Below are 13,228 nucleotides of genomic sequence, written 5' to 3'. Positions count from 1 at the left end.
AGTTACTCAGGGGTGTGAATACTTTTGTAAATTAGATATTTCTATATTTCATTTTCAATAGAAGTGAGAAAAAAATCTAAAAACATGTTTTCACTTTGTTGTTATGGGGTATTGTGTGTAGATGGGTGAGCTGTTTTTCATTCAAGCAATTTTGATTTCAGTCTGTAACACAACAAAATGTGGATAAAGTCAAGGGGTATGTCTACTTTCTGAAGGCCATATAGCTACGTGCACAGACACAATGCACACAAAACAAAATACTTCCTTCAATCTAGCTAACCAGTGTGGCTAGTATTGACATTATAATTAAATCACATGGGATTAGCTAAACTGTGTTTGAATATCCATACTAACATACTGTATACTACATACTTCATGAGTATATGCTATATACTATATACTATTAGTTCATTTTAGTATACTGTAAACTAACGGTGTCCATTCAGGTGAGCATACTAGCGCTATGCCTGTCTTCGGGAAGTTGATACTGTTGCTATGCGACCTCTTGCCAGCTTGTTAGCATGACAAATTACTAGCTAGACATTTTACGAAGGGTGTGTTTGTAAATTCAATCTGGAGTGCGCTCTCAGCGTTTGTAAATTCAGAGCGTTGTCAGATTTACTGTTTGTAAATTCAGAGCGTTTCGCTCTCAGAGCGGTTAGAGGGCACATTGGACGCTCTGGCCGAGGAGTAGGGTTGATGTGAGCGTTCTGACTTCACAACTGCAATCAAGCACCCACGCTAACAGGCTAACATTGGCTAGCTTGCTAGCTACTTCCACACTTCACTCTGACCATAGTACTCGCCCTAGCAGAGCTCGTTAGGCTGTTTTCATGTTTTTGTTGGTGACTGTAACTGTGCTACTTTCATTGCACTTTTTTCCCAACGTTTACTGACACCGGCCATGTTGAGTGTTTGTAAATTCACCAGTTATTCTGCGCTCTGGCACACTCAGACGAGAAGGCTCTGAAATCAGAGTAGATATTTATGAACGCACCAAATTAACAATGTTCATTGAAAATGCACAATGACTATACCACTTAGCTAAGCTAAGAATGCCTTGCATAATCAAGTCAATAAACGCTGGCTAGTTAATTAGATATTAGCATATAGTTAATATACTGCCTGGCAAGTTCGATGTATTAGTAGCCAATTAACGTTAGGTAGCTAGCTAACATACCGGTACATACTGCTGTAATGAGATGCTATGAGGTTTGTAAGGATAGCGTAGCTAACTAACATACCGGTACATACTGCTGTAATGAGATGCTATGAGGTTTGTAAGGATAGCGTAGCTAACTAACATACCGGTACATACTGCTGTAATGAGATGCTATGAGGTTCGTAAGGATAGCGTAGCTAACAAATTATCAGCCAAAATAACATGTAACCTAAATTATTTGAAAAGTTGTGACTTTATTAAATTGCTCAACATTTTCTTAACATTTGTCATTTTAGTTAAAGGAATTAATTTGTATCCACTCTAGTCGCACTTGGGCTGCATATTTTCTGCTATTTTCTTCATATCTGAAAGCGTTGTGAAGCCACGCCCATTTCCTGAAGAATTGTATTTTGGGCCCTAAAAGTACAGAAATAGTGTCCACTGCGTACTTCGTATTTTGGTGAATGTAGCACGACATCCGGGAACCTTTGGCATACTAACTATATTCATATTATGACCAATAAGCATAGTACATACTCAATTTACATCACAAATAGTATGGTTAGTGCGGTTGGTATGAGTATTATCTTAGTATCCTTATGCACTATATGATCCAGACTGTAGTATAGAAGCTGATACAGATATACAAACAGACAGAAATACAGACAGGCAGAACTCACCTGATAGGAGACAGTAAGAGATAACATGGAGTATCTTCATTCTGGACAGTTACTCCTCAGTTACTATACTGTTAAAGTTACTTTACTATCACAGTTACTATACTGTTAAAGTTACTTTACTATCACCGTTACTATACTGTTAAAGTAACTTTACTATCACAATTACTATACTGTTAAAGTTACTTTACTATAACAGTTACTATACTGTCAAAGTTACTTTACTAACACAGTTACTGTACTGTTAAAGTTACTTTAATATCACAGTTACTATACTGTTAAAGTTACTTTACTAACACCGTTACTGTACTGTTAAAGTTACTTTAATACCACAGTTACTATACTGTTAAAATTACTTTAATGTCACAGTTACTATACTGTTAAAGTTACTTTACTATCACAGTAACTATACTGTTAAAGTAACTTTACTACCACAGTAACTATACTGTTAAAGTAACTTTACTACCACAGTTACTATACTGTTTAAGTTACTTTACTACCACAGTAACTATACTGTTAAAGTAACTTTACTACCACAGTTACTATACTGTTTAAGTTACTTTACTACCACAGTTACTATACTGTTTAAGTTACTTTACTATCACAGTTACTATACTGTTTAAGTTACTTTACTATCACAGTAACTATACTGTTAAAGTTACTTTACTATACTACCAGCTAGTTCAGGTCCACAACAGCTTGTCTGTCAGCTACTAGTTTGACAGCAGGGTGTTTCTGAAGTGATGTTTCTTCCTTTATTGAAGCTCCTCCTTCCTCTGACACCCAACTCCTCTCTCTCTCTCTGTTCTCTCTGTTTTCTCTCTCTCCCCCTTATCATTTCACTCACTCACTCACTCACTCACTCACTCACTCACTCACTCACTCACTCACTCACTCACTCACTCACTCACTCACTCACTCACTCACTCACTCACTCACTCATTCTGTCTCACTGTCTCTCTCTCGCTGTCTCTCTCTCTCGCTGTCTCTCTCTCTCGCTGACTCGCTCTCTCTCTCTCACTCTCACTCTCACTCTCACTGTCTCTCTCTCTCTACATGTCAGGGAGATGGAGGTAGTGGTCGTGAGGGGGAGGGCATTAGCCTGCACATCCTGATGATTTCTATGAAGTGACGTGTTTGTCTCCAGGTCTATATTTGCACTATATTTGGTTCAAGCCGGCCGGAGTTTAGACTTCTAAACCACCAGACAACTCAGCTAGCTGTGGTGACAAAGTGTTAAAACTGTCAACTTCTCTGTTCTAAAGTTACCATGTTTGTTTCAGCAGAACAAGATGGTAGTTTGAGGCCTTGTGGTGGAGAGTGACGCGGGTGCTGGAGTATGGGGTGTGAGTATGTGGGTCTGTGCATGGGTGATGTAGTTGATGTCTGTGTGATATATAGACAGTTGAAGTTTACACTTTGACAGCAGGGTGTTTCTGAAGTGCTCTTTCTTCCTATATTGAAAGTCTCTCTCAAAACTCAATGGACTAAATTGACATGAGAAACATGTTTACATTGTCAAAGCAAGTGAAAAAGATAATAAACAAACGTGAAACAAACAGAGAACATTACACTCAGAACAGTTTTATATTATGGCTATGTACGGTGTTTTAGGTGTGTCCTCAGTGTCTCCAGGTCTATATGTGCTGCAGAGTGAAACTGGTTCAAACCGGCCGGATGTTAGACTTCTAAACCACAAGAGAACTCATCTAGCTGTGTTGACAAAGAGTTAAAACTGTCAACTTCTCTGTTCTAAAGTTACCATGTTTGTTTCAGCAGAGGAGCAACACATTGTTGAGATGATGACAATATAGTTAAAGTATTATAATAGTACAGGTTAATAATAACAATCTCCTGGGTGTCTTGTTTTGAACTATGAAGGCTGAGTTTGCTGTTGTTATCCAGTACTGTAGAGCCAGTACTGGATAACATGTCTTCACTAAGACCCAACCTTTTTGCTGAGAGAGAGAGAGAGCGAGAGAGAGAGAGAGAGAAGGAGAGAGAGAGAGAGAGAAGGAGAGAGAGAGAGAGAGAGAGAGAGAGAGAGAGAGAGAGAGAGAGAGAGAGAGAGAGAGAGAGAGAGAGAGAGAGAGAGAGAGAGAGAGAGAGAGAGAGAGAGAGAGAGAGAGAGAGAGAGAGAGAGAGGAGAGAGAGAGAGGAGAGAGAGAGAGAGAGAGAGAGAGAGAGAGAGAGAGAGAGAGATGACATGACATCTACCAGAACTCTTAAACGTGGATAGAGTTGTGTTCAGTGACTGGAGTAAGTGGAGAGCAGTGTAATTTTTAAAACATAGAAGAGGAGCCAGAGAGAAGAATGAAGAGCCTCATGTCTGTCAACATCAGCCTCCTTTGTGGTGAGTACTTCAATACATTAATACACACCCCATATTGAACTGTTACTATCAGACCTCAATACATTAATACACACCCCCTATTCAACTGTGTTACTCACTGAACACATAACTCAGTACTGAGCATGTGTCATTTTATACCATAGTGATCAATACTGAGCATGTATCATTTTATACCATAGTGATCTATACTGAGCATGTGTCATTTTATACCATAGTGATCAATACTGAGCATGTATCATTTTATACCATAGTGATCAATACTGAGCATGTATCATTTTATACCATAGTGATCAATACTGAGCATGTATCATTTTATACCATAGTGATCAATACTGAGCATGTATCATTTTATACCATAGTGATCAATACTGAGCATGTATCATTTTATACCATAGTGATCAATACTGAGCATGTATCATTTTATACCATAGTGATCAATACTGAGCATGTGTCATTTTATACCATAGTGATCAATACTGAGCATGTATCATTTTATACCATAGTGATCAATACTGAGCATGTATCATTTTATACCATAGTGATCTATACTGAGCATGTATCATTTTATACCATAGTGATCAATACTGAGCATGTATCATTTTATACCATAGTGATCAATACTGAGCATGTATCATTTTATACCATAGTGATCAATACTGAGCATGTATCATTTTATACCATAGTGATCAATACTGAGCATGTATCATTTTATACCATAGTGATCAATACTGAGCATGTATCATTTTATACCATAGTGATCAATACTGAGCATGTATCATTTTATACCATAGTGATCAATACTGAGCATGTATCATTTTATACCATAGTGATCAATACTGAGCATGTATCATTTTATACCATAGTGATCAATACTGAGCATGTATCATTTTATACCATAGTGATCAATACTGAGCATGTATCATTTTATACCATAGTGATCAATACTGAGCATGTATCATTTTATACCATAGTGATCAATACTGAGCATGTATCATTTTATACCATAGTGATCAATACTGAGCATGTATCATTTTATACCATAGTGATCAATACTGAGCATGTATCATTTTATACCATAGTGATCAATACTGAGCATGTATCATTTTATACCATAGTGATCAATACTGAGCATGTATCATTTTATACCATAGTGATCAATACTGAGCATGTGTCATTTTATACCATAGTGATCAATACTGAGCATGTATCATTTTATACCATAGTGATCAATACTGAGCATGTATCATTTTATACCATAGTGATCAATACTGAGCATGTATCATTTTATACCATAGTGATCAATACTGTACTTTATTACTTTACTACTTTATCATTCAACACTGTTTTACTGTATTGCTGGAGTCCTGAACTCATAAATCAATGCTGTACTTTACTTTATCATTCAGCAGTAGACCAGTACCAAACTTTATTAGTAATTAAACAGATCAGGTCTTCATTAAACATGTTTCCCTTGATTCTCAATGTCCATACTGTTAGGTTGTAATTTTCAGAGTAATTAACTCACGGACACTAGAGACGCTTAACCAAGTTTAATTCTTCCCAAAGGGTTGATACAGCTGTATTCAGACAACAACAAATCCCACCATCACAAGTATATATACTCCACTAGGCCTCCTTCTCTCCAATCCTTACACCTTATGGTTCCACAGGGTAATAGGATAATAAACCAGCATTTCTCCCTTCACGGGGTCTGACCTGACCTCAACCGCTCCTTCGCCTAATCAACAGATGTCCATCCACTTCCCCTATAGCAATCTTGTGACTTCCTCCCGTCCACCCAACACATTCCAAAGCCATCTGTCTGTCTTCTACAGATAACCATTAACTCTGATGTAAAAACCAGTCTCTTTCACTCCTTTATATACTATGCTTCTGCGTATAACAGTGTTCCAAGTTTCACCCAGAATCTAACAATACATTAGACTAGAACAGAGCTGCCAAGACGGTGATGTGAGAGTCTATCAATAACACAATCTGAGGATGTCTGTACATACTATAACTCTGTATCTGTGTTTCTGTTGTAGCTGTGGTCTGTGTGTTGTCCGGGGTGATTACAAACAGAGCAACAGAAGGAGGAAATGCTCACATTCAGTGTCCTTATGATCGGGGGTATGAGACATACCAGAAGTACCTCTCTAAAGGGATATACAGAGACAGTGTTGTTGTCATCCAAACCCAAAAACAACGGCACCCAGCGTGGACTCATCAAGGGAGATATTCTCTGTATGACGACACAGAGAGAAGAGTCTTCACTGTGACCATCACTAACCTGATCCAAAAGGATTCTGATACATACTGGTGTGGAGTGAATACATGGGGACATGATGAGCCAACTGAAGTCAGGCTCACTGTGGACAGAGGTTTGTGTCTGAGAATGTATTTTTGTGTGCTAATGATTAATGTGACGTGTTGTACTATATATATTTGTGCTGATACATTCTTTGTTTCTCTGTTTCTCTCTCACAGCTCCTGTTCCTCCCAAACCTGACCCAGTCACATCCAGACCTCTCCTCTCCACAACACACCCATCAACAAACATCACCACTGGTACATATTACCCTAAGAGACACGGCTCTCTAAAGACTACACACCTACATCTCCCTCTCCCCCAGTCACTGATATTAACCATGTTATTTAGTCCCTATAACCTGTTCAGTTATTATCTTTAGTGTTGTAACTGTACTCAGAGAGGTGCTGTATTGAGAGACAAGTAGTTATAGTCATTATCTTTAGTGTTGTAACTGTACTCAGAGAGGTGCTGTATTGAGAGACTAGTAGTTATAGTCATTATCTTTAGTATTGTAACTGTACTCAGAGAGGTGCTGTATTGAGAGACTAGTAGTTATAGTCATTATCTTTAGTATTGTAACTACTCAGAGAGGTTCTGTATTGAGAGACTAGTAGTTACAGTCATTATCTTTAGTATTGTAACTGTACTCAGAGAGGTGCTGTATTGAGAGACTAGTAGTTATAGTCATTATCTTTAGTATTGTAACTACTCAGAGAGGTTCTGTATTGAGAGACTAGTAGTTACAGTCATTATCTTTAGTATTGTAACTGTACTCAGAGAGGTGCTGTATTGAGAGACCAGTAGTTACAGTCATTATCTTTAGTGTTGTAACTGTACTCAGAGAGGTGCTGTATTGAGAGACTAGTAGTTATAGTCATTATCTTTAGTATTGTAACTGTACTCAGAGAGGTGCTGTATTGAGAGACTAGTAGTTATAGTCATTATCTTTAGTATTGTAACTGTACTCAGAGAGGTGCTGTATTGAGAGACTAGTAGTTATAGTCATTATCTTTAGTATTGTAACTGTACTCAGAGAGGTTCTGTATTGAGAGACTAGTAGTTATAGTCATTATCTTTAGTATTGTAACTACTCAGAGAGGTTCTGTATTGAGAGACTAGTAGTTACAGTCATTATCTTTAGTATTGTAACTGTACTCAGAGAGGTTCTGTATTGAGAGACTAGTAGTTACAGTCATTATCTTTAGTATTGTAACTGTACTCAGAGAGGTTCTGTATTGAGAGACTAGTAGTTACAGTCATTATCTTTAGTATTGTAACTGTACTCAGAGAGGTTCTGTATTGAGAGACTAGTAGTTACAGTCATTATCTTTAGTATTGTAACTGTACTCAGAGAGGTTCTGTATTGAGAGACTAGTAGTTACAGTCATTGTGTGTTTCTGACATAAGAACATCAGGGCCTCAAGGTCAAGGTTCACACCACTTCTTCTGAAACACACAGAGTGGTTATTGTTTTCAGCCTCAGAAATACGCACCACAAACTACACACGTAAACAAGTACGCAATCTCTCGCAGGCGCATTCTCTCTCTAGACAAGGTAACAACAGCACCACCACAGACATGACTAGAACACAAGGTAACAACAGCATCAACACCACAGACATGACTAGAACACAAGGTAACAACAGCATCACCACCACAGACATGACTAGAACACAAGGTAACAACAGCATCACCACCATAGACATGACTAGAACACAAGGTAACAACAACATCACCACAGACATGACTAGAACACAAGGTAACAACAGCATCACCACCATAGACATGACTAGAACACAAGGTAACAACAGCATCACCACCATAGACATGACTAGAACACAAGGTAACAACAACATCACCACAGACATGACTAGAACACAAGGTAACAACAGCATCACCACCACAGACATGACTAGAACACAAGGTAACAACAGCATCACCACCACAGACATGACTAGAACACAAGGTAACAACAGCACCACCACAGACATGACTAGAACACAAGGTAACAACAGCATCAACACCACAGACATGACTAGAAGACAAGGTAACAACAGCATCACCACCATAGACATGACTAGAACACAAGGTAACAACAGCATCACCACCACAGACATGACTAGAACACAAGGTAACAACAGCATCACCACCACAGACATGACTAGAACACAAGGTAACAACAGCATCACCACCACAGACATGACTAGAAGACAAGGTAACAACAACATCATCACCACAGACATGACTAGAACACAAGGTAACAACATCACCACCACAGACATGACTAGAAGACAAGGTAACAACAACATCATCACCACAGACATGACTAGAACACAAGGTAACAACAGCATCACCACCACAGACATGACTAGAACACAAGGTAACAACAATACCACCACCACAGACATGACTAGAACACAAGGTAACAACAACATCACCACCACAGACATGACTAGAAGACAAGGTAACAACAGCATCACCACAGACATGACTAGAACACGAGGTAACAACAGCATCACCACCACAGACATGACTAGAACACAAGGTAACAACAATGCCACCACAGACATGACTAGAACACAAGGTAACAACAGCATCACCACCACAGACATGATTAGAACACAAGGTAACAACAGCATCACCACCACAGACATGACAAGAACACAAGGTAACAACAGCATCACCACCACAGACATGATTAGAACACAAGGTAACAACAACATCACCACCACAGACATGACTAGAACACAAGGTAACAACAGCATCACCACCACAGACATGACTAGAACACAAGGTAACAACAGCATCACCACCACAGACATGACTAGAACACAAGGTAACAACAGCATCACCACCACAGACATGACTAGAACACAAGGTAACAACAGCATCACCACCACAGACATGACTAGAACACAAGGTAACAACAGCATCACCACCACAGACAAGACTAGAACACAAGGTAACAACAGCATCACCACCACAGACATGACTAGAACACAAGGTAACAACAGCATCACCAAGGTAACATAATGAACCCTCAGCACCACATGATACTGAGAGATAAACTGCAACTACCAAGCACCATACTGTAACATTGTTTCCAAGATGGCGTAGCAGCAAGACGTTTTTGTTTTTGGCCCGTTTTTGTCCAGTGTAAATATTCAGATTTTTTAGATTTTCTGTATACATTTCAATCTCTTTTTCCAATTTCGAATTAAATATACCTTCCTGCAACCCGTTTTACCCAAAGTGGCATGGATCTGCTAGCCTTCAGAAGCTAGCCTTCAGGTGCTAGCCAGCTAATTAGCTACTAGCTATTTAGTCATTGTTAGCCACTGCTAGCAGTCTTTACCTTTAGCACAGACACCAGCCGCTTTAGCCCTGATAGCCCAGATAATATCTGCCAGTCTGCACCGCGCGATATCAGCCCTGAGCATATTGGACTGATTTTCTTTCCCCACTACGTCACTGGATTCCTGCCACATGCTCTGGACCAATACACCGGATCATTGCAGCTAGCTAGCTGCTACAGAGTGGCTATCGTGGCTAACGCACTTGTCCAGAGGCAAGCACCAGTTAGCCTCGAGCTAGGCCCATTCCCCCGGCTAGCAAACAAAGTACATCGACTACAATACCTCTCTTGCCAATTGTCCTGGACCCTTTTCGACACAGAGCCCCGCAGATCCATCACGACTGGTCTGCTGACGTATTTCGGCCGATGTGCTCTCAACCGGCCTCTGCGTCGTTGATGTCGGTGAGGACCCAGCTACTAGCCCCGGCCCGTTAGCTCTCTGAGCGCAGTGTCTCACGCTCGCCTAGCATAGTGGCGACTGCCGAGCGGCTCCCTGTTTCGTCCATTGCTGCTTGTTGGACGCTATGATCACTAGGCTACACAGCTGATGCCTACTGGACTGTTCATTAACACGGTACTTAATATTGTTTATCTGTTGGCCACAGCCTCGAACTCAGGCCCTGTGTGTAGCTAACTGACCCTCTCTGCCCATTCATCGCCATTTACCTGTTGTTGTTGTCTTAGCTGTTTTTCCCGATGTTGTCTTAGCCCTCCCAATCAACACCTGTGATTGCTTTATGCCTCCCTCTAATGTCAATATGCCTTGTATACTGTTGTTTAGGGTAGCTCTCATTGCTTTGTTTAACTGCGAAGCCCCTAGTCCCGCTCTACATGCCTCGGTTAGCTCCCTTGCTCCACCTCCCACACATGCGGAGACCGCACCTAGCTTAACTGGCGCTTCCAGAGATGCAGCCTCTCTTATTGTCACTCAATGCCTAGGTTTACCTCCACTCTACTCGCACACTACCATGCTCTTGTCTGTGCATTATGGCTTGAATCTATCCTACCACGCCCAGAAGTCTGCTCCTTTTACTCTCTGTTCCGAACGCACTAGACCATCAGTTCTTATAGCCTTTAGCCGTACCCTCCTCTGTTCCTCTGGTGATGTAGAGGTTAACCAAGGCCCTGTGTGTCCCCAGACAGTCTCATTTGTTGACTTCTGTAACAGGGAAAAGTCTTGGATTCATGCATGTTAACATCAGAAGCCTCCTCCCTAAGTTTATTTTATTCACTGCTTTAGCACACTCCGCCAACCCCGTGTCTGAATCCTGGCTTAGGAATGCCACCAAAAATTCTGAAATTTCCATCCCCTTTTACAACATTTTCCGTCAAGATAGAACTGCTAAAGGGGGCGGAGTTGCAATCTACTGTAGAGATAGCCTGCAGAGTTCTGTCCTACTATCCAGGTCTATGCCCAAATAGTTCGAGCTACTACTTTTAAAAATCTATCTCTCCAGAAACAAGTCTCTCACTGTTGCCACTTGTTATAGACCCCCCTCAGCTCCCAGCTGTGCCCTGGGCATCATATGGGAATTGATTGCCCCCCATCTATCGTCAGAGTTCGTACTGTTAGGTGACCTAAACTGGGATATACTTAACTTCTTATGGCTGCAAGGGGCAGCATTGAGTAGCCAGTTAAATAGTGCCCATTTCAAACGGACTCGTACTCAATTCTTGCTCATACAATATGCATATTATTATTACTATTGGATAGAAAACACTCTCTAGTTTCTAAAACCGTTTGAATTATTTATCTGAGTGAAACAGAACTCATTCTGCAGCACTTTTCCTGACCAGGAAGTGGAATGTCAGAAATCTATGCTCTGTTCAACTTCTTGCCTATACATGGGCATAAGACGTAAGAGGCTACGTACACTTCATACACCTTCCCCTGGTTGGTCAAGAGGTTGTGAGAGAAAAAATGTTGTGTTTATCTTGGTCTAAGGTGGAATAAAAGCTCTTTCTTTGACGTGACCGTCCACTTCCTGTTTCTGGAGAGCGCAAAGAGGACATGGACTTGCCTTCTTTTTTAGCTGTCGTTATGAACGACTAACTTCTCCGTCTTAGATTTTATTTGATACATGTGACCATATCATCGTAAAGTATGTTTTTTCAATATAGTTTAATCAGATTATTGAAATTTTTTCGGGAGTTTTGGCGTGTTCCGTTCTCTGACTTTGTTGACGTTGGAAAGATATGTAGCACTTGGCAAGTGCCCATGCTAAATGAAGAGGGAAATTTGCCGTTCCAGATTCAAACAACGACTGTTCTGGACAAAGATCACCAAAAGTAAGAAACATTTTATGATGCTATTTCTAATATTTGTCGTGCATGTGAACTGGTCGTCGGCGCCCAAGTGTTTCTGGCTATTGTGGCTACGCTAATATAAAGCTACATTTTGTTTTCGCTGTAAAACACTTGATAAATCGGAAATATTGTCTGGAATCACAAGATGCCTGTCTTTCAATTGCTGTACACTATGTATTTTTCAGAAATGTTTTATGATGAGTAATTAGGTATTTGACGTTGGTGTCTGTAAATATTATGGCTGCTTTCGGTGCAATTTCTGATTGTAGCTGAAATGTAAACTATGATTTATACCTGAAATATGCAAATTTTTCGAACAAAACATATGCTATACAATAAATATGTTATCAGACTGTCATCTGATGAAGTTTTTTCTTGGTTAGTGGCTATTTATTTCTTTATTTGGTAGAATTTGTGATAGCTAGTGATGGAGTAAGAAACTGTTGGAGTAAAAAAAAGTGGTGTCTTTTGCTAACGTGGTTAGCTAATAGATTTACATATTTTGTCTTCCCTGTAAAACATTTTAAAAATCGGACATGTTGGCTTGATTCACAAGATGTGTACCTTTCATCTGGTGTCTTGGACTTGTGATTTAATGATATTTAGATGCTAGTATTTACTTGTGACGCTATGCTAGGCTATGCTAGTCAGCTTTTTTACTGATGGGGGTGCTTTGTAGATTGTCGCCTTCAACTTTGGAATTAGCAGTAAACATTAGCCATGTGGCCCAGATGTGCCCAACTCACTAGAACGCAGCACAAATAAATATCCGAAAATCGCAATATACTGATATAAACTGATATAACTCGGTTTAAAATAACAACATTATGATGTCTTTAACACCTATATCGAATAAAATCAGAGCCGGATATATCTAAGGGCTATAACGGGAGTTTTCTAGAACGCCATCCTGAGGTCTGTCTTGCGTCATGGCGAATGAAGGAAAGAGAGGACCCCACGTTCCCAGTCCATTTATATGGCCTCAGATCTGCCTAGCAACTCCATTCCAATTCTCACTATTTGCTGACATCCAGGGGAAGGCGTATGCAGTGCATCTCAACCA

General features: G+C 40.0%; 1 protein-coding gene across 1 annotated transcript; it reads left to right on the top strand.

Moving 5' to 3' along the window:
- The first annotated feature begins 4,048 nt into the window (after positions 1-4,048).
- LOC120036506 (CMRF35-like molecule 1) lies at positions 4,049-10,255 on the top strand. The gene is made up of 4 exons (XM_038982948.1): positions 4,049-4,192; positions 6,238-6,573; positions 6,680-6,760; positions 10,179-10,255. Exons 1-4 carry the CDS (start codon positions 4,153-4,155, stop codon positions 10,253-10,255), a joined length of 534 nt encoding a protein of 177 aa, XP_038838876.1. The 5' UTR covers positions 4,049-4,152.
- The last annotated feature ends 2,973 nt before the right edge of the window (positions 10,256-13,228 follow it).

The sequence above is a fragment of the Salvelinus namaycush genome, unplaced genomic scaffold (assembly GCF_016432855.1).
Source record: "Salvelinus namaycush isolate Seneca unplaced genomic scaffold, SaNama_1.0 Scaffold1372, whole genome shotgun sequence".
Classification (NCBI taxonomy): domain Eukaryota; kingdom Metazoa; phylum Chordata; class Actinopteri; order Salmoniformes; family Salmonidae; genus Salvelinus; species Salvelinus namaycush.
This window is presented reverse-complemented; position numbering and strand designations above follow the sequence as displayed.